Below are 21,646 nucleotides of genomic sequence, written 5' to 3'. Positions count from 1 at the left end.
CTATAGTTAATTAAATCGAGCGTACGCGAGGCTTAGTCCCAACTCGGTGTCCTTTAGACAACCCCGGAGTCCCTCCGCGATATACAAGCTTTATCCCAATGAGGCCGTAGTGTGGCTCTATGTGGGCCCTTGTTCTGACAAGGCTGCACAATCCCTCGAATATTCTTCTTTCGCCCCCAAAACACACTCTATTTGGCTAGACCGACGATACCTGGTTTGCCTCCAACGAGGCATCCATCGTTCCATGTAATAATATGACCTTCTCGCCCAGACCGTCGATCTCTGGTCGGGTGAAGATCAACCTTTCTCATCTGGCCAGGTCCCCTCTTTTGTCTCACTTTCTTCTCTTCACCTTCCTTTTCTCTGGCTTTTTCGCGACCCCATGGCCATTCCCCGGGTTTTACTGGTATCGGCCCTTGCGCTGCTGGTCCCAGTGACCGCTCAGCAGGGGAAGGACCCTCTTAAGGACTTTTGTAGGCGATTTGGGCATCAAACGGCAGTGATTGATAATAAGTAAGAGTTTTCTGGGGCTATCATGAGTTTATCGGCGACTCTGGAATTACTGACTAGGACAAAGGTTGTTTATCGATGGCGGTTTCGTGAACTACAGCCCTCTCGACCAAAATCCTGAAAATTATACCAGTATAGTACCCCTTCTTACCTACCCTCCCACCCAATCTCATCCTACCACTAAATATCAGCAGGGATGATTGAAGCTAACGTCCCCAATCCTAGACAGCCGAATCCTCTATGCCGACTTTGACGTCAACAACCAGGGCATGCCCCAGGCCTACGCCAACCTCAGCAAACCCAGCGCCGTTCCCTCCGTGAATGGCGGCATCCTATGGCCCGACACGGTGAACAAGATCCTGTATCAGTACGGCGGCGAATTTGACGACAACGATGACTCCTCGAACTTCACGTTATGGATGTACGACGCCCTCTACAACACCTGGAACAAGACCAAGGAAGACGACACACAGGACGGTATTCAGCGGGCCAGCTACGGTGCTGGCGTCACGGTCCAGGACCGCGGCGTGGGCTATTACTACGGCGGATGGTTAAGTAATGCCTCGGTTCCGGACTGGGGCGATTCGGATCCCATCGCGCTCTCGCATTTACTGTCGTATAATATGTTAGAAAATACATGGACGAACTCTTCGGGGCCGGATTCTGTCGGTCGCGCTGAAGGTGTCATGCTATATGTTCCGGCGAGTGACGGCATGTTGGTTTATCTTGGGGGTGTCCAGACGCCGAGTAAGAATGGGACCATGACAGGCCAGCCGATGAATGTGCGTGACAGATCGCAAACACCTCTGTTGCTCGTGTGGACGCTGACAAAATGCAGGAAATTCTGCTTTACGACATCGCTAACAGCAAATGGTACACGCAAAAGGCGACCGGGGAGGTGCCCGAGCAGCGCAGACGGTTCTGCGCCGGTGTCGTCTGGGCGGAGGACCGATCCTCGTACAACATTTACCTCTACGGGGGATTGGGAGTGCCAGGGGGTCTCGGGTTCGATGATATCTATATTTTGTCGATGCCGTCGTTTCGCTGGATTAAATGGTATGCCTATCCAGCTGCCTGGGGTTGTGTCGCTTTGCTAATGAGAACCCAGGTATCCTCTCAGTCCGGGAGAGGGATTTCCTCATCACTCGCTAACCTGCGATGTTGTAAATAATGCACAGATGATGTATGTTTTCTACCTTAATCTCATTCTTTTGGACAGGCATTCTAACTTCTCGGACAGCGTCATGGGCGGCACCTTCACCAACTCCACGTCCTGCGACGTCCCACCGATCTACGGCATGCACAACATGGACCTAGGAAAGCAGAACTCCCTGAAACAAAATTGGGCCTCCTTCAATCCCAACCTGACGACCTATAAAGTCCCGTCAGAAGTCACTGACGTGATTGGAGGATCGTACGTCCCGTCCTTACAACATCCCCATCCTCATCCCTCTCTCCCCACCCCCTACATACCTTACCTGATAACCCCCACTCATACCTAACCAAAACACAGCACAACCGGCGGCGCCAAAATTAAAACCCCCTCCGGCGGCTTTAGCGACCGCGATCTGCAACCCTACTTCGAACGCCAATACACGCCCGCCACGCGGTCCCCAACCCGCCCCATCCCCACGGCCACCGCACCAGCCGACTCATCGTCCTCCTCTAAGAAGCCGGTCGGCGCGATCGTCGGTGGCGTAGTCGGTGGCGTCGCCGGTGCCGCCATCATCGTCGGTCTCGTATGGTTCCTCCTGCGACGCCAACGCAAGAAGAAGGCCGGTACTGCCGGCGCCACGCCCGTCCCGACCACCAGCGAGCCTCCCACGGCACTTTCATCTCCCACGGCAGGCGGATTCGGGTTCTCGGACCCTAAACACGTGGTGGCGGATCCGTATCCTCTGTTGGGAGATAGTTACGCATCGCAACATACACACAACGAACAGCAGGGGCAGGGGGCCGTGGAGACGACGCATCAGCGCTCACCGAGTGAGCTTGAACCCGCCCCGTTGGTCGAGCTGTCATCCCCTGACGCGGAGGCCGTCGCTGCCTCGAGGGCCCAGTATTCCGCGACCACCGTTGCCCCGGAGGGATCTGCCCCCGGAGGATGGTGGAAGCCAGACGGGAGTGTCGGAGATTCGGGTATGCAGCGGTGATGAGTCCAGAGTGTTTTTGATTATGTGATCTATTCCGGGGCTCAGTGGCGTAGAAAGACTCAGTATGCGAGATTAGTTGGTGGAGCTATATGATTGTAAATTGTAATGTATCTAATATGGAATGTCATGACAAGATTTTATATGTTTAGTTTGATCCTGGATCGATGATAGGGGAGGCTGTGAGTTGATTAGAATCTCGCGTTTGTCGCAACGTCTCGGATAATACTTTCAGAGATATTGCTTTGTGTAGCATTATTCAATCTATCTCAATGCTTAGATTCCAACCAATGTGTTCGCTCACCAGACCATAATTTGTTGGAGTTTGGATGCCTGAGGCAAGACGCCAAGCATCTCGCCGTTTGTTTACCCCTAGATCGGCAACACCTTGGAAGACGTCTTTTCTTCGTACATCCATCAATAAACAATTTGGTATTAATTGAAAGCATGTATTTCATACTGCAGTGTACTCGGTATCTGGAACGTCTACATAAATAAGTGTATCTGCGTGTAGGCTTAGAAAACACGGGTATTAGTTTGTGAAGGGGATATGCGAATATATAACTACAGGAAGCAGTATGGCATCACTCGAGGGCGAATCCTATCGGCATAAGCTATGATTGCATGCCTGTATATTAGAGCAAAACTTAGATTTTGTTTTTCCTCAGAAACCTGTCGCTTTCTGGAATTGAAGATAGTGCGCAAGTGCAGCTAGAGTGAAGGCGTGGCATTAGGCACCAAGGCAAAGAACAACGTAGGGTGACGCCCGAAGCGGCTAGCGTGGACAAGGCGTCATACAACTCGACTGTGGAAACTGCAAACTGTTCGTGGCATTACCTACATCCAGCTCCCCAGTGAAGTTATATTATGGACACCACTGTTAACCTAGCCCAGACCAGCCCAATGTGTCTCTTCCCCCGGTTCCGACGGCTTTATCTCGGATGCTGTCAACCCTCCACATCCTACTAGTATCAGTCCCTGAGCACAGGATAGCCTAGTCCCCGAACTCTATTGACACTCGAACCAGGGTATTGAAAATCCCTCATCCAGAATAGATCCGTCGGCGCAGAAATCCGCGCAAAAACAACCAATCTTCACTGGCTCGGGACGCGCGCAGAAACTTGCTTGTCGTGTTACTGTGGCTGGCGTTATTCGGCCGCCGAAGTTGTCAGTGCGGGTTTGAGGGAGGGGGGAGGATAGGGTGGGAAAGGACCCGGAGGACGGAGGGATTTGTGACCAAGAGTTATGAGGTATTTAGTAGATTGTAGTCAGCGTGTGTTATGTTTGAAGATGAAGCTGAAGCTAAAGCTGAAAAGGCTGATTGTTTGTTTGATTGTCTCGCACGCGCCCGGTCCCGTGGCCAGCCGTGCCCTACTTCCAGGTCGATCAACGCGGAGTTTTGTCAGCCCGAAGACGTTGCACGCTGTAATACAGATGTGAAACATGTTTATCCTGTCAAAGGTCGTCTGAGCTGCATGGTCTTGGCTGGTCACCCAGTCGGGAGAGGGCCATACCAAGCATTGGAGTGTTCTTTCTTGTCGAGACTTGGCCTTCGATAGGCAGGTCAGGTAGGTCAGTGGTTCGATCGATCTTAAGGGCTACTATCAAGATGAGTGAAATTACAGAAAGTGCTGGGCGAGTTCAGCCTGGGATCGAGAAAGAGGTTGGTAAGAATGAAGGCACGGATGATGCTGCATCTAGAACGGACGAGCAGAACCCTTCTATACAGGAAAATGCCGAGGGCACGGCCAACTACCAAGACTTCAAGCTTTCTCTGTCTGGGAAACTCATCTTCTTTACTCTGGCCGTGCTGACGTTAATGGTCTCGCTGGATGGGACGTCTATCTCGGTGGCGTTGCCAGTATGTCCGTCAAAGCAACTGCGCAAGTCAACAAAGGCTAAAAATGAGAACAGAAAATGGCAGCCGAATTGAACGGCTCTGCAATGGAAGCCTTCTGGAGCGGGACCTCATTTCTGCTCTGTTCAACGGGTGAGTCTCTGCCATTTGCTGCATTGCGATCGCAACCGTTCTAACCAAAAGAATAGTTTTCCAGCCCAGCACCGCCACTCTCTCCAACATCTTCGGTCGACGTCCACTCATCATCATCTCCATCGTCTTCTTCTTCGTCGGTGCGCTCGTCGCCGGCCTTGCACACAACTTCACCGAGATCCTCGTCGGACGATGCATCCAAGGCGTCGGCGGCGGCGGCATCGCCATGCTCTCGGAAGTGGTCGTGACGGACCTCGTCCCGCTGCGTCTGCGTGGGAATTACTACGGGATCCTCAGCGCAGCGTATAGTCTAGGCTCAGTTCTCGGACCGATCGTAGGAGGTGGATTCTCGGAGAACGTCACCTGGGTAAGGCCATTCGAACTCTCCACCTTCTATATCCTACATGCTAATTCTGCCCCGACCACAGAGATGGATCTTCTATATCAACTTCCCCTTCATCGGCATCTCCGCCTTCTTCATCGTCTTCTTCTTCCACCTCCCCAAACCCCCAGGCTCCCTCCGCCAAAAGCTCCTCCGAATCGACTACCTCGGCACGATCCTCTTCGTTGGCAGCGTCTCCTCCTTCCTAATCCCCCTCTCGTGGGGCGGGATCATGTACCCCTGGTCCTCCTGGCGGACGCTCGTCCCCCTGATCGTCGGCGGCTTGGGCCTCTTCATCTTCGTCAACTATGAGATCTACACCCCCAGCGAGCCGATGATCCCACACTCTGTGTTCACAAACCGCAGCGCCGTAATCGCGTTCATCGCATCCTCCCTACAAGGTCTCATCCTCTGGTCCGCGCTCTACTACCTCCCTCTATACTACGAGGCGGTCAAGGAATTCGAACCCATTTTAACTGGCGTCGCCCTTTTCCCCGAGACATTCACCGTGGCTCCTAGCGCTATCTTCTGCGGAGTGATCATCACCGTCACGGGTCGTTATCGATGGGGTCTCTGGGTTGGATGGCTTCTGTCGACCATCGGGCTAGGTGTTACCTGTCTCCTGAAACCGGAGACTAGCACCGCTGGATGGATCTTCCTAAACATCACTCCAGGACTGGGGCTAGGGATCCTAACAGCCGCAATTGTATGCACGGTGCAAGCCTCCTCCACGAACCGCAACCTCACCGTCGCAGTTGCGATGGTAGTATTCTTTCGAGCATTTGGCCAAGCAATTGGTATCGCCGTGGGAGGTGTGATCTTCCAGAATCAGATGAAGCATAAGTTGTCAAATTACCCAGCCCTCGCGGGACATGCTGTAGAGTATAGTCGCGACGCAGCGGCCCTCGTCACCGTCATCCAGGGAATGGGGGATACGGGAGAGGAAGGGATCAGGAAGGGGGAGTTGAAGGAGGCGTATACGGATAGTTTGAGAGTTATTTGGGGTGTCATGTGTGCTGTTTCGGGGGTGGGGTTGGTTATGAGTGCGTGGGTTGAGAAGTATGATTTGAATCGGGCGTTGGGGGAGGATTTGGAAGAGGTCAAGAAGGATGGTGGGAGGAGGGACGAGGAGATGGTAGAGGGATGTGAGGGAGGGGGGGGGGGGGGGGGGGGGAAGAGATAGAGAAATAGTGTGTTTTGATAGGGGGGCGTTGCTAGTTGAGTATGGAGTAGACGGCATAGAGAAGAAGGAATAGAACGAATGAAGGATAGGATCAGGCGTTAAAAATAACAGATAAATGTGTAGAGCCGTGAAGGCGATTGGATGAGAATGGCGACCATGAATAAAACCTAAATTAAGGGGTGCCACTTTCAACACGCTACTTGATCTCAAGACGTATGTTATTCCCTACGAGATCACTAAAAAGAAGGTAAAGCAGTAGCAATCAACCTTCAACTAACCCTCTAGACCTCAAGACTACCCAACATACTCGATCAACTCCCTCCAAACATCATTCCCCCTAAGCAACTCCATCTCCTCCCCCAACAAACAAATCAAAACCTCCATTCCCTCCCCATCTAACATCGGCGCTGTATACGCCGAGCACGGCAACGGCCGATACGTCGGCCTCCTCAACAAGTCCGGCTTACCCAGGTCCCCAAACACAGGGACACGGATATGCGCAATGCTCGAGCACGACAAGTCCGTCTTGGGATCGAACCCGCCCCCGTAGGCGATATTAGCCTTGTCAGGTTCATTGGCGATATACGTGACGTAGCTGCGCAGGGAGTATTCGTTGGTGATGTCGAGGACGCTTTTACGGAGGAGGGAGGCGAGACGGGAGAGACTGGAATTGACGATGTCGGTGAATGAGAGGCGGAGGAAGGCTACTCGGATCATGTGTCCCAGGTATGCTGGGGAGAGGCCCATGACGCGACGGAAGTCGACGGCGCGGCTGATGCGTGAGATGGCGTCGGGGGTCTGCAGCCGGGCGAGGCGGATTATGGTGAGACGTTGCCAGATGAAGGCCGTGAGGGCGTCGTTGGTGGAGACGAAGGGCGTGGATGGGTCGAAGTCCTCAGGGTTGGCATCGGCCATGGCTTTGATACGTGCTACAGCGGCGGCGGGGATGCGGAGGTAGCGCCATTGGAAGAGGGCGACGGCGGCCAGGGGTGGAAGGTCTTTGATGACAAAGGAAGGGCGCAGGTCGGAGTGGTCGAGGAGAGGCTCGCACGGGCCTAAGAGAGGGATGATCTCGCGACGGGGCCGGTTGGCTTCGTCGATCTGGGCCTTGGGGATCGGGTCGCCGCGCATGGCGGTGGCGAGGAGGTTGGCGATCTGGAAGATGCCGCCGGCATCGATAATGTTGTGCTGGGCGGCAATATCGAGGAGTAGGCCGCCGTGGATCAGGTTCGCTTGGATGTCCAGCACAGGGGCTGGGTCGTCCTCGCGCTCGTCGTACGGCTCCGGGAAGGCCTTCCTGGGACCCAGCACGTAGCCCGGTAACATGGCGGAGGGGCCGTGGGCGGCGAGAAGCTCATCGTACGATGGACAGACAGCGGAGCGGTCCTCAACGCGGACGAAAAGGTGGTCCGGGGATTCTTGTCTCGGGAAACGTGCGACTTTGAATACGCCGGAGTTATTGGGCCCAGCGCCTTCGTTGATGACCCTGCCAGAGAGGAAGGGCAGGGCAGAGATGACCGTGTGGGCGGCGGATTCAAGGGAAGCCAGGATAGAGGTACGCTTTTCATCTGCCAGGGGGAAGCAGAGGAGGACGTGAGTATAACTTTTGAGAATGGGGAGCTGACCGATCACATCCTGGATATGATCGTAAGTTACGGTGGTGGGCTCCATAGCTGATACTAGAACAAGAATGGTAGGACCTAGAGTGAGGACGCAGTCAGAGGGACAGAACGAGAATAGAAAGGCGGGATGACCAGAGATAGCAGCGATTGCCGTCCTTATCCAGGAACTCAGGACACGAGAGGGTTACACATGGTGACGCAGTCGAGATGCAGAAATAGCCCGACCCGGACTGGACGAGCTGGTCTTGGAGTAGTCATCAGCGCGAGCGGCTAATGGAGATGGTCTTATAATAGCGTCTCCTGGAGTCCGTGTCTGCATGCGTCTTCTCTGTACGTTGGCTCCATTCTGGCCAGAAGAATGCCATTGTTGTGCAAGGAGACCGTTATGACTGGGTATAGAGAGAAAATGGGCAAGGTACATCCTGGCGGAGGGTAATCGAACAGCTTACAATTAATTCATTGAGCTGCGTATCAGCTGGTTCACGTTCGAATATATACTAACTATGCTGAGTTGTCATCCTTTCAGTGCTTCTCGTCGACTGTTCATATGCTGGGCAAGTTAAGCATCGCTAGTCAATACCCATAGATCACTCGGGCCTGACCGTTTAGTAAACGTTCATATCAGCCATCCCATTAAGCATCGCAATGATCATATAGACTTTCGCCCTGTCTCTACTAATGTTACACATGCCACCTCCTTACATCTCATTGATCTCCACAGATCCCTTGATCCCAGATCCACCTGCTCATGAAACCCCCGATCCTCTTAGCCATTTAGCCACTCAGCAGAAACTTCCCCTTTAGACTTCAGATGATCAAGCCTGCTTTGTTCTCAATCAGCGTTAGATCCCTGATTTGTTCAACCCGAGTCGGAAATCTCCAGCCTGTCAGACGCGCTACTTGGATGTGACTGGACCGTGGAAAACAATCGGAACTCAAGCCGACGCTGTGTCGTCGATCGTGGAACCTGTCGATAGAATATTGCCCGCGCTCAGTGCTCGTGCGAAGAAGGGTGCCACGAGTAGGGCATACAACAGGAGATTATTCGATGTCGTGTTTGAGCGTGGATTGTTTGTTGGGACTGGAAAGAGCACGGCAGGAGTGGAATGCAACTGGTCTGATTGTGCCATGCTGGTGGGCTGCAGTCGCGGAGCGTTGCAGGTTTTCTGCCGCAAGATGTTTTATATTATGTTCTGTTTGACGATAGTGAGTCCTTAATATGATAAAGCCCTAACAGTGCTAGAGCAGGTATCCGATCGTATAATCAAACGAGCCAGCCCAATATCCTACTACCAACCCGTATTCCAGACCATCCAACCCATACGAATTGACATCCCCTGCAGTTCGATTTGATATCGTGCAGACGTCCATCCACACGAAGCCAGAAAACAAGCAGAGCCACCAGGCCCGACCAGACCAGTTCCTGAGAGTGGAAAACCCACCATTTGCCACAGCGCACCGGCAGGGACCCGACAGGCGTTCTGGACCAGTCATGTTTGCAGATCTAGCCCGTATGGCAATCAATTTAGACGCAGTGTCATCACCATGAAGGCTGTCCCAGCAGGCGCCGGCCCTGCGGGCTGGGATATGGCCGGGTCTGGTCGTGGCCTTTTGTCCTTGTAGTGGCAGATTGTCTTGATCTGATCTGAATCGGCGTGGTTTGACCTGATGAGATTGGGCAGGAACATACTAGAAAAGACTAGGCCATTAGTCCATAATTGATGGGGAGCTTCGTAAATAACAGTCATGGTGGTCTAAGGGGAACCGATAGAGTCTTGAAGTGGTGCAGCAGAACTGAACCATCAAGTATAACCAGCGAAGTTGTAACAGCCAGATAATCGATAACTTGAACTCTATCAAGTAGTTCATCCCAGCAAATACTACCACTGCTCAGAGTGTGTTCAACGCAACGCAGCGTAAGCGCAACAGCAGTTCGTACCAGGCTTCAGGTCTCTCTCGCCCAACCAACCAGAGTTTGTGTCTCTTTTTCCTCTGATCCCACCTTCATCTGGTACTTCGCTCTTTATATTCCCTCCCACCCAGTAGATCGACCGGCCTCCATCGCACAGCGTCAATCAATCATTTCCCTTGCCCCTACCACGCCCGGCGGTAGAGAAACAGCGACCCGCAGCCTAGACATCGCATAGATTAGGAAACCGGACATGAACTGCAAAGGCCGAGGAAGAAGCTAAAATGGTTTCGACCCCCACTATATCTCGTCAGCGCCCCGGTTCGGCTTGCGAAGAGTGCCGTCGTCGAAAGGTCCGGTGTGATCGTCGTCGCCCCCAGTGCCAGGTTTGCTTCGAGACGGGTATCGAGTGTAAGATCAACACCACTAGATTACCCAGGGGGCCTAGAAAGGGGCAGTTACGGACTTTAAGGACGAGGATTGGTAGGCATCGTTTATTTCTTATATTCTATTAAGTCTTCTCTACCGTTGTCATTATAACAGCTGATCTAATTACTCGATAGCCGCCCTGGAAAGGTGCCTTGCCGACCAGCACCCGCAGATAAATCATCAAATGGCCAATCTATTCAACAGTTCTCTAGTGGACATGGATCCAGAAGATGATCCTTTGAAGGACTTACCGTCGTTACCGGACTTTTCTGATGATCGCGGAACGGACATCAAATCCCCTACTTCATCGGACTCGCAGCCCCGAACAACAGGCCTTGTTTCCGAATTCATGCGAGCTGATCTGTAAGTCCCCCTCCCCCCTCTATTTCTTTCAATTACCATGGATGTGTCTGATAGTGACAGGGACCAACTCTACTTCGACCGCGTACACCCATTCGCCCCTATTCTTCAACGTTGGCGCTATCATGTCTGGGCCAAACAGGGCAAAAAGACCGACTCACAGACCTGTCTTCAGTATGCTATGTGGACTGTCGCAGCCTCTTTGTCTGCCCAATTTCAGTCCTTCCGCGACACACTGTACCAAGAGACTCGGCAGATGCTGGACAGTCTTGACGTGCGGACGCCGCGGTCCGTCACTATGAGTGTTAGCTCAGGTCCCGGCATCGAGCAAGCGCAGGCATGGGTGCTAGTTTCCATCTACGAATATATGCATCTTTCGCCGCAGCAGGCGTGGATGAGCGCTGGGCGATGTTGTCGCTTGGTGCTGGGCATGCGTCTTTATGAACTCGATGATCCGAATAATCCGATTACGATGGCGAGGGAACAAGATGGGTTGGTGGACTGGACGGGGCTTGAAGAGCAAAGACGGACTTTTTGGATGGCGTACTCGTTGGACCGGTTTATCAGTTTTCATAACGGGTTGCCGTTTACGTTGAATGAGAAATTGGTATGTATGCGGTCGGCAGCTGAGGATTAGAGAAACTGGACAAACAAACACAGCTGACAAGACAAAGCAGATCTCAACACGGCTACCAGCGCCCGAAGAAGAGTTTCAGGCCGGTCAGCCGGTCGTCACTCGGTTCTTGGCTGAGGTGATGGCGCGCAGTTGTTTGGGAGGTGAGACTGCAGGAGGAATGGTAGTCTCGCCGTTTGGAGAATGTATTATTCTCGCGACGATCTGTGGACGAGCGCTATCGCATCGTCAGAAGCTAGCCGTGGAGCAGATTAATGGCGACGTGTTTGATGGACTCTGGGCGAGGCATCAGTGGCTGCATGAGCTGCTGAGCCATCGCATTCAAGTTCTTTCGACGTCCACGCAAGTCGATTCGATGCTGATATTTGCGCGAATCGTGGCGCAGACCATGGTGCTGTATTTGCACAACGTACTGGAGTCCATAGTCTGGAAAACGGGTGATCACTTGTTAGGTATTATCGAGTATGAGAGATTGTGTATTTTGGCGGCGCACGAGGTGGTGAATCTGGTCAGGTTGCAGGGCCAGTTGGGGTATTTCAAGGTGAGCCCTTCATACGTTCTGGTTGAATGCAAAGCTAATGATGTAGGTTCACCCGTTAACACCGATTCCCCTGATGATGTGTACCGAGTTCTTCACAGCGCATGGGTACCTCGATTCGTCGTTCGATGGCATGTTGCGAGAGCTGCTCGAATGTCTGCAAGACTTGGAGCGAGCCAAGAACCCTATTCAGAGTCCGCAGCTATCTGTGACATAATGTCTGTGCTTACTCTATTCAATCGAAACGAAAATGGTCACGGACCTGTTCAGCTGTAGCACACCCTGCATAGTATCGGACGAATCAGTAATCTGTCCAGAGGCCCATTATAGAAACATTTCAGATCATTACAGATTTCAGTAATGCCTTTCGCTTCTACATTGAACTCCTTATATACTCACTCCTCTCTATATTCGCCTACCCCCTCAGAAATCGACATGGATATGTTTCACTATACTCCGACCAACTCCTCCCAACAGCCTCTGGACCGTAATTTCCCGTCAATTTCCGATGCTCTGGTACTACCGCACAGTGGCTGCTGACATATAAGGAAAAGAAATTACAGGGCGTAGACAGGCCGAAGAGATATGCCGGCCAGGAAACTCCGGCCGACGTGTCCCCCGAAAAAGCAATATATGTCCATCATTAGCCCTTGAGCTTCGGTATGACTGTACTGAACTGAATAAATATAGAATGTTCTTGTGGTTTGTAGTAGCGATTGTATATCAAATGGAATAGTAAGGACAGACACGGACAAAAGTGATGAGCATCTACTTCTCCAGCCAGCCTTAACGTGTACCTAGCTGGCTTTACTCTCATCCCCCATCCTCATCCCTATCCCTATTCCTCCGCGCCAAAATGAGCAGCAAACTCTCCCCTCCGAAAGGCAACAAAACCGTACTCGTCTTTGGCTGTCAATGTCTCACTTTCTCAGCGGAGGACTTTCTAGCTCTCCGCGAAACAATATCCTCTTCACCAGAATATGCATGGGCGCTTGAAGTCCTCGCCGAACTCCCCGTCTACTATCGCACCGCAACACACCACCTCCCCAAACTCACCACAATCCCTGGAGATCGACAACTCCGCTCCCTACACGAATGGTTCCGAAGAGGCGATATTGCGGGCGAGACGTTTCCGCCTCCGTATATACAGCTGGCCCCGCTGCTCATGTTGACGCATTTCACGCAGTTTGAGCAGTATATGCGACTGACGTCTCCTGGGTATCGGGACCATGGGAGGATACATGCGGAGGAGAGCGAGGTTGGGGAAATTGTGGGGTTTTGTATTGGGTTTTTGAGTGCGGCTGTGGCTTCAGCGGCGGACTCGAGGGAGAGGTTTGCTGAGTATGCGAGCGTCGCGGTCCGGTTATCCATGCTGCTGGGTGCAATTGGGGATGCACAAGAGGTGGAGGAGGAGTGGACATCGCTGGCCACGGTGTGGAAGGGGGAGGATATGGAGGGAGAGTTAGAGGAAGTGCTAAAGAGGTTTCCTGAAGTATGCTGTTCCTCGTTTGCTCTTTCGCTACATCTTTGAGGCTACAGGTGGATGGATGCTAACTCTACAGGCATATGTAACCGTTCGCTACGACGATAATCGCGCCACGATCATGACACCCCGGCGCAATCTGGCCCAGCTTCAAGAGTCACTTCAATCCGCAAGCTTCGGGTGCAGCCAAGTCGACTTCAACGGTCGATACCACTGGTCTGGGCATAAAGACACTGTACGCTCACTCTTGGCCATGTGCTCTACGGATCCATCACTCCAACTCCCCGACGCATCGCAGCTGGTGCTTCCCACGCGCGCCAACACAGGCGGCCAGCCCGTTGCCTCCGGGCCCTTGACGACGCTGGTCCTAGAATCCATCCTCTCGCAACAATGTGACTGGCAGCGCACATTCTCAGCCGTCTACGAGTCCCAACTCAAGATCAGCGACTCGATCATTGTCGAATTCGGTCAGGAACGCTGTGTCCCGCCGACATTCATGCGCAATCTCCGCGGTCGCGTCATCCACTTCGCAGACCTAGACCTAGACCTGACCTCTCGTCTCTCCCCTCTCAACTGCAACCCTAGAACATACGACACCGACATAGCCGTCATCGGAATGGCCTGTCGTGTCGCCGGGGCCGACGACCTACCTGAGTTCTGGAGCCTGTTATGCTCGGGGACCTCGCAGCACGAAATAATGCCCGAGGCGCGATACAAGGATTTCGAGACGCCGTGGCGCCCGGGGGCCCAGCGACCCTGGTTCGGGAATTTCGTGCGCGACATCGACGCCTTCGATCATAAGTTCTTCAAGAAGGTGCCTCGCGAAGCCATGTCTCAGGATCCGCAGCAGCGATTGCTTCTACAAGTCGCGTACCAAGCGCTCGAGCAAGCTGGATATTTCCACGATACCAACCAGGACAAAAATATCGGGTGTTATGTGGCGTGCTGCACGGTCGACTACGAACATAATGTGAACTGTCACGCTGCCACGGCGTACGCAGCGACGGGTCTCCTGCGCAGCTTCATGGCCGGGAAACTGAGTCATTATTTCGGCTGGCGAGGCCCCGCGTTCTGCGTCGACAGTGCCTGCTCCGGCTCAGCGGTCGCCCTTCATCAGGCATGCCAGGCCGTCTTGAAAGGCGAGTGTCGGGCAGCGCTAGTCGGCGGGGCCAACGCCATCATGAGTCCCCTGGCGTTCGATAACCTGGCAGGCGCCTCATTCGTGAGTCCCACGGGTCCGTGTAAGCCGTTCGACGCAAAAGCGGACGGGTACTGTCGTGGCGAGGGCTTTGCGGCCGTGTATATCAAGAAGATGTCAGATGCGTTGGCGGACGGGGATCCCATTCTCGGCACGATTGCCGCGACGGCGGTCGAGCAGAACAATAATTGTACGCCGATTGTTGTCCCGGATGCGGCTTCACTGGCTGGTTTGTTTGAGAAGGTGACGAAGACAGCGAGGGTTCTTCCGCGCGATATTTCCGTCGTCGAGGCCCATGGGACCGGAACTCAGGCGGGCGATCCGGCTGAGTATTCGAGCGTTAGGCAGACGCTGGGCGGCCCGCAGAGGGACAGGCCGCTAGCCTTGGGCTCGGTGAAGGGCCTTGTGGGTCATACGGAAGGCGTGTCAGGGTTGATTGCCCTGGTTAAGGTCCTCTTGATGATTCATGGAGGCATGATCCCGCCGCAGCCGAATTTCGAGACGCTGAACCCGTATATCCAGGCGAAGGAGGACGATCAGATTGAGATCGTGAAACAGCTGAAGCCATGGAGTGCAAAGTTCAGAGCAGCCCTGATCAATAATTATGGTGCGTCGGGGTCGAATGCGTCCATGGTGCTCACACAGGCGCCTAGGGATAGTTGCTCGTCTCCAATCCATGAAGATGGACTACCATTCCCAGTGAGACTTTGCGGCTATGACGAAGGTCGGTTACGAGACTACGCCGCAAGGCTTGTTGAATATCTGCGTGATCAACGGGTGCCAGGCTCTCTAGCCCTATCCCTAGCGAATGTAGCGTTCAACATCTCGCGGCAGACAAATCCAACCTTGGACAGACACGCCTTGTTCAGTTGTCGATCTGTCGATGAGCTAGAAACGAAGCTTCAAGGAATCGCCGATGGTGACGAGTCACATTTCATTCGATCCAAGAAAGACCAACGCCCGGTCATTCTCTGCTTCGGCGGACAAGTATCCACATCCGTCGGACTAGACCGAGCGGTCTACGACGCGATGCCACTTCTCCGTCGGCATCTTGATGAATGCGACTCTATCCTCCAGGAGCTAGGACACGATAGCATATACCCTGCAATTTTCTCTCGCACGCCCATCACAGACCAAGTTGAACTGCAAACACAGCTCTTCGCGCTGCAATACTCGTGCGCCAAATGCTGGATAGACTCCGGAGTTGCTGTAACCGCAGTTGTCGGACATAGCTTCGGGGAGCTGACGGCGCTATGTGTATCGGGTGTGTTGTCATTGACCGATGCTCTGGCCTTGGTCGCTCGCCGAGCAGCCCTGATCCGAGACAACTGGGGCTCTGATAGCGGCGCAATGCTCGCCGTTGAGGGAGAGCAAGCGGAGATCCTAGATCTACTAGATGAGTCGCATAAGGCGGATCCGAATAGTGCTCCGGCCACTATAGCCTGTTATAACAGTCCTCGAAACTTCACCTTGGCTGGTACGAAGGACTCCATTGACTCGGTCCAAGAAACGCTGAAGCAGCCGACATATGCCCATATGAGAACTAGGAGGTTGACAGTCACGAATGCGTTCCATTCTAGCCTAGTGGACCTGTTAATTCCTGCTCTCGACCACGTCACAGAAGGTCTAAAACTGGGAGATCCGTCCATCCACCTTGAACGCGCGACAGAAAATGCTTCGACTGGTGTTCCGCCCCTAAGCATCGTATCTGATCATCTTCGTCGACCGGTATATTTTCACCACGCGGTTCAGCGTCTAGCGGAAAGGTACCCATGCAGTGTGTGGCTTGAGGCAGGATCAAATTCTACCATCACGTCCATGGCAAACAGGGCTCTCGCCAGCACGGAAGGACATCGTTTCCAGCCCGTCAATATCACTAGTTCCACAGGGATCCAAAATCTCACGGATACCACGCTGGCCCTCTGGCGAGAAGGCATTCATCTACGGTTCTGGGGATATCATCCAATTCAGACAAAAGAATACACTCCGATGCTTCTTCCTCCGTACCAGTTCGAGAAATCTCGTCACTGGATGGACAATAAGAAACTCCCTGCCTCCACCACGATGGGTGCTCCTAAAGCATCCACTGAGGAAAACAACCTATTCAACTTCCTGGGCTATCAGGATAAAGCGCAGCAGATTGCTAAATTCCACATAAATACCTCTCATCCGGGATATGTCGACCCTGTATCCGGTCACATCGTCGCATCCACAGCGCCTCTCGCACCCGCTTCATTCCTCCTCGACATTGTCATCGAGGCACTGCACACTCTCCCCGAAGCAAAGGGCAAGATACCCCAAGTCCACTCCGTTACCAGCGACGCACCGCTTTGCCTAGACCCATCCCGCACTCTCTGGATCGAGCTACACGCGACCGATGATGCCAAACAAACCTGGGACATTAAATTCATCAGCGAAAACCCCGCTAAAGGCGCCCGATCGCAAATGATGCACTGTTCAGCCCGCATCATTCTCTTCAATTCAGACTCCTCCGACCTCGCAGCCCAATTCGCCCGATACACCCGCCTGATTAGCCACGCGCACTGTCGCAACCTCCTTATCGACCCTAACGTCGACGACATCCTGCAAGGCCGGACCATCTACCGCGCGTTCTCCGAGGTAGTCGCCTACTCGCCCCCATATCGCGGCGTAACCAAGCTCGTCGGCAAAGGCAATCATTCCGCCGGCCACGTCGTCAAGGAATATACTGGGGAAACCTGGGCCGATCCTTATCTCTGCGACTCATTCAGCCAGATTGGTGGCTTTTGGGTAAATTGTATGACGGACCGCGCGTCAGACGATATCTACATTGCCAGTGGCATGGAGATGTGGATGCGGTGTCCTGAGTATGCGGACAAGAGGGCACCGAGGCCTGAGAACTGGGATGTTCTGGCGATGCATCGACGCGAAGATGGTATGTATATTAGTGATGTGTTTGTGTTTGAGTCTGAGAGTGGGAGGCTCGTGGAGATGTTTTTGGGGTTACAGTATTCGAAGATCGCGAAGGTGGCGTTCACGAAGATTCTGAGGAGTTTGGCGCCGGGGGCTTCGGCTTTGACGTCTTCTGAGGGGGCCAAGGGAGGGGATGAAAAGGCAGCGATCGCTGGAAAAGGAGGCGCTGCTGTGAAGATGGACACGGAGACGAAAGCTCCCAAGAAGAAGGCTACAGTGAGTATTGCCAGTCGGGTCAAGGCAGTAGTTGCAGAGTTCTGCGCCATGAACCCTAGCGAGATTCACGATGATGGTCATATGGCCGATGCCGGCGTCGACTCGCTCATGGCGATGGAGCTAGCTCGCGAGATGGAAGAGGCGTTTGGATGTACTCTTCCAGCGACAGATCTGATGGAAGCCGAGACCTTCCGAGATATGGTCAAATGTGTGCAAACGGCGTTAGGAGTGGAAGGCGATGATGCCAATAGCAGCACGACAGAAGAGGAACACTCGGAAAAAGTGATTGACACGCCGCCGCCGTCAGAATCAGCGGCCACCAGTGTCTCAGATGTTCCAGAGCTGTGCCTCTCTCAAGATGGAGTCCTAGAAGCGTTCGGACAGGTGAAGGCGTTGACCGATGAGTTCCTGGCCGATAATCATTGCAGTGGACGTGTTCATGCTTTCGCTCCTTTGCAGATTCAGCTTTGCGTGACATTGACGCTCGAGGCCTTCGAGGAACTAGGCGATACTCTTCGCAAGGCTCAACCAGGTCAACGACTGAAGCGGATCTCGTATGATCCCCAGCACCAAGAGCTCGTCGACTATCTCTACAAGAGGCTTGAAGAAGCTCGGTTGATCGACCTTGATGGGTCTACTGTCATTCGTACTGCCATCGCAGCTCCGATGCGCTCCAGCACTGCTATCCTCGAAGAAGTATCTCGCGATTACCCTGAGTACGCCGGTGCCAGCAAGCTTTCCTTCTTCACTGGCAGCCACCTCGCCAGCGTCCTCCGCGGCGAGCAAGACGGCCTTCAACTGATCTTCGGCACCAAGGAAGGTCAAGAGCTTGTGTCGTGGATGTACGGTGACGAGCCCCACAACGTGTCAGGATACAAGCAAATGCTAGAGTTTATCCAGCAGCTAGCCGGTTTAATCCATACCACACGGAGCCCTCTCAAGATCCTCGAAATGGGCGCCGGAACAGGTGGGGGAACAAAATGGTTTCTCCCCGGCCTAGCCAAGCTCAACATTCCTGTCGAATACACCTTCACCGACATATCAGCCGGATTCGTCGCGCAGGCTCGTCGCCGATTCAAAGACTACCCGTTTGTTCAATATCGCGTGCACGATATCGAGAAGCCCCCGGCCGACGATCTTCTTCGCACTCAACATATCATCATCGCGAGTAACGCCGTGCACGCGACGTCGAATCTGCGGCAGTCAACGCGTCATATGCGCCAGGCTCTCCGCGATGACGGCGTGCTCATGATGTTAGAGATGACCAGGCCCGTGTTTGCTATTGATATCGTGTTCGGTCTGTTCCGCGGATGGTGGGTGTTTAACGATGGACGGCACCATGCGATCACGAACGAGTCGCGCTGGGAGGCGGATCTACATGCAGTCGGGTATGGACATGTGGATTGGACTGATGGGTATTCGCCCGAGGTCAGTGTGCAAAGAGTCATTTTTGCAACGGCTTCGGGGGAGCAGCGCGAACGGTTACCGTTGGGGAAGAATCTTGCTTCGCCGATGGTGGCTGTTGATAACCTCGCTCGCGGGAAGGCGACGGAGGGGTATATTCGACGTGCTGCTGAGAGGTTTGAGGCCCCCATCAGACCTGCTTCTGCCATCTCAGATGAGAGTTACAGCGTCTTGGTCACCGGTGCGACAGGGAGTTTGGGAAGCCATGTTGTGGCGCGATTACTTCGAGATTCTGCTGTGAAATCGGTTGTATGTCTGAATCGACGGTCAAAAGGAGACGGATTTGACCGTCAGATGCAATCGTTCGTGGACAGAGAGATTGATCTAACCCCGCAAGAACTATCCAAGCTCGAGGTTATCGAGTCGAACACCTCGGAGCCCAATCTTGGACTTTCCACCGACCAGTTATCCGACCTCACGCGCTCAGTAACCCACATACTCCACAACGCCTGGCCGATGAACGGAATATCCAGACTTTCTGCTTTCGAGCCGCAGTTTAACGCGATGCTCAATCTGATCGATCTAGCCCGCGACGCCGCCAGCTTCCGCACCAAGCCCATACGTTTCCAACTAATCTCTTCTATCGGCACTGTTGGACATCGTCCACTGCTGTCCGGTCAACCTATCGTCTCAGAAGAACCTACCAAAATTGAATGGGTTCTACCAAACGGTTACGGCGAGGCCAAGTATATCTGCGAACGGATCCTCCACGAGACCCTCCATCAGCACCCAGACCGCTTCGAAGCCATGGTGATTCGCCCAGGACAGATCGCCGGATCAAGTGTCTCTGGATACTGGAATCCCGCCGAGCATCTACCCGCCATTATCAAGTCTGCCCAGACATTGAAACTTCTCCCTGACTTCCAAGGCGTGGTTTCATGGACCCCTGTTGATGCTGTGGCGGGGACTGCTGTCGATTTACTTCTCGGGACCCATAAGCCCCACCCTGTGTACCATATTGACAATCCCGTTCGGCAGCTGTGGAAAGAGATGGTAGCTTTGCTGGCAGATGAACTAGGGGTGCCGAGGAGTAACATCGTGCCTTTCCCCGAGTGGATCCAACGCGTCAAGTCCTTTTCTGGCTCAGCTGATGATAACCCTGCTGTTCGGGGGGCGGACTGGCTGGAGGACAATTTTGAACGCATGTCTTGTGGTGGATTACTATTGGATACCACTAAGGCGAGAGAGCATTCGTCGACTCTCACGAGAGTTGGAGCTGTTAGCGACGGTGTGACGAGAGGGTATATACGTTGGTGGAAGGAGAGGGGCTTTTTGCAATAGAGGTTTCGGTTGGGACTTGGATCTTTTTTTGCTTTCGGCTGTTGAGTCTGATGTTTGTTTACATAAAAGTTTTAATATAGTTATCACACAATTAACACTTTGATTCAATCTGTCCAGTAACCTCTCTCCCTTCACTCCCTTCGACGCAATGTCTATCCCTTGCTGCACATTCTCCGTGCAACAAACCCTCCCTTTAAGAGGCATAAACAATCCATCTCTCCCAGATCGGAGCTGACCCCGTTTTCAGGGACGCATTCTTTTTCTTGTATTGAAATTCGTACTTTTTGAAAAGTAAAACCGAGACTATGTATGGGGAAAACTCCATTCTTTTCCACATAAGTGCACTAGTTTACCCAATAGGGGCGTGCAGTGGGTTCCTGAGCATGTTAAGTAGGGCTTTTCCCGCGAATTTCTCGCATGGAAAACGAAGCCACAATTAGAAATTATCGTATCAATGAAAAGAGAACACAAAAAGACAACATCCATTCTCCACGCGGGACAAATCTCCTCTTCTCGGCCCCCGAACAAAATGCGATCACCGCTCGTAAGATCACACATTAAAATCCGATAAATTGGTTGCAGGGTGGGAAATGCGCAATAGAATGCTCAACTTGACCACGAAGCCTGAGACGGTTGGGTCATGGAGCCAATGGAGCCATCTTGGGCCGGACCTTTGCAGGCCAGGCTGAATGGCATTGAGCGCGTAACGCGAGTGAGGATAGTTTGTTGACTTGATTTCAGGTTGGACTAGTAATGTCTGTTATTGTAAACGGGGCTCGAAGTGCGGTGATGGAGGCTGCTTTGTTGAAAGGCATTTCTCAGAAGTATTCCCTCGGATTTCTAGATTGTATCTTTGAAGTTTTCGGAGAATATGTATCAACCCCGGAAGGAAAGAGGCTCAATCGTCCTGCAACTAACGAAGATTATATCCCCGAAACCCAAAAGGTGGATCAGGCCTTGACAAACAGGCATTATATAACCGCCGGAGAACAATCTTGATCTATTTACAATATATCTTAAGGTCGCCACCACCGAGTGAGCCCAAATCAAGAGCAGCAGTCAAGAAGCCCCATCTCCAAGTCACGAAGTACAAGAGATTGCCCTTGTAGCCATGTGCGCTACTTCTGAGTGATCCGCCTACTATGCCCTATGTTGAAGGCCCATCTCTGACAACTTCTCCTGTTCTTGCCGAATGGCCTAGGTTGGGAAGCGAAATCCAGTATTCGTCATCGACGGACTCTTGGTATTGTTGGGATTGATCTTGGAAGCTCTTCAAATAATTTCCGAGCCGGTCTGGTTTCCACTCCAACCGAGTCAGAGACTAGAATGTGCCGTGGTTGACCAT

At 53.0% G+C, this 21,646-nt stretch overlaps 5 protein-coding genes across 5 annotated transcripts; 4 read left to right on the top strand and 1 right to left on the bottom strand.

The window, feature by feature from the left end:
• Positions 1-382: 382 nt before the first annotated feature.
• Positions 383-2,663, top strand: LDX57_006704 (uncharacterized protein; the record flags this gene model as incomplete). Its single annotated transcript, XM_046088421.1, has 7 exons — positions 383-513; positions 578-642; positions 736-1,292; positions 1,349-1,566; positions 1,619-1,693; positions 1,751-1,924; positions 2,024-2,663. 7 exons carry the CDS (start codon positions 383-385, stop codon positions 2,661-2,663), a joined length of 1,860 nt encoding a protein of 619 aa, XP_045944391.1.
• Positions 2,664-4,269: 1,606 nt separating this feature from the next.
• On the top strand, positions 4,270-6,265 carry LDX57_006703 (uncharacterized protein; the record flags this gene model as incomplete). The annotated part of the gene is made up of 5 exons (XM_046088420.1): positions 4,270-4,521; positions 4,575-4,650; positions 4,707-5,017; positions 5,079-6,167; positions 6,251-6,265. The coding sequence occupies 5 exons, from the start codon at positions 4,270-4,272 to the stop codon at positions 6,263-6,265; spliced, it is 1,743 nt and encodes a 580-aa protein (XP_045944390.1).
• A 244-nt stretch (positions 6,266-6,509) lies between these two features.
• On the bottom strand, positions 6,510-7,886 carry LDX57_006702 (uncharacterized protein; the record flags this gene model as incomplete). The annotated part of the gene is made up of 1 exon (XM_046088419.1): positions 6,510-7,886. The coding sequence occupies one exon, from the start codon at positions 7,884-7,886 to the stop codon at positions 6,510-6,512; it is 1,377 nt and encodes a 458-aa protein (XP_045944389.1).
• A 2,506-nt stretch (positions 7,887-10,392) lies between these two features.
• On the top strand, positions 10,393-11,924 carry LDX57_006701 (fungal specific transcription factor domain-containing protein; the record flags this gene model as incomplete). The annotated part of the gene is made up of 4 exons (XM_046088418.1): positions 10,393-10,538; positions 10,599-11,142; positions 11,213-11,710; positions 11,757-11,924. The coding sequence occupies 4 exons, from the start codon at positions 10,393-10,395 to the stop codon at positions 11,922-11,924; spliced, it is 1,356 nt and encodes a 451-aa protein (XP_045944388.1).
• Positions 11,925-12,563: 639 nt separating this feature from the next.
• LDX57_006700 (putative polyketide synthase) lies at positions 12,564-20,301 on the top strand (the record flags this gene model as incomplete). The annotated part of the gene is made up of 2 exons (XM_046088417.1): positions 12,564-13,199; positions 13,270-20,301. 2 exons carry the CDS (start codon positions 12,564-12,566, stop codon positions 20,299-20,301), a joined length of 7,668 nt encoding a protein of 2,555 aa, XP_045944387.1.
• Between the last annotated feature and the right edge of the window lie 1,345 nt (positions 20,302-21,646).

Source organism: Aspergillus melleus, assembly GCF_016097325.1.
Source record: "Aspergillus melleus strain CBS 546.65 chromosome Unknown contig3, whole genome shotgun sequence".
In the NCBI taxonomy this organism is placed as follows: Eukaryota; Fungi; Ascomycota; class Eurotiomycetes; order Eurotiales; family Aspergillaceae; genus Aspergillus; species Aspergillus melleus.
This window is presented reverse-complemented; position numbering and strand designations above follow the sequence as displayed.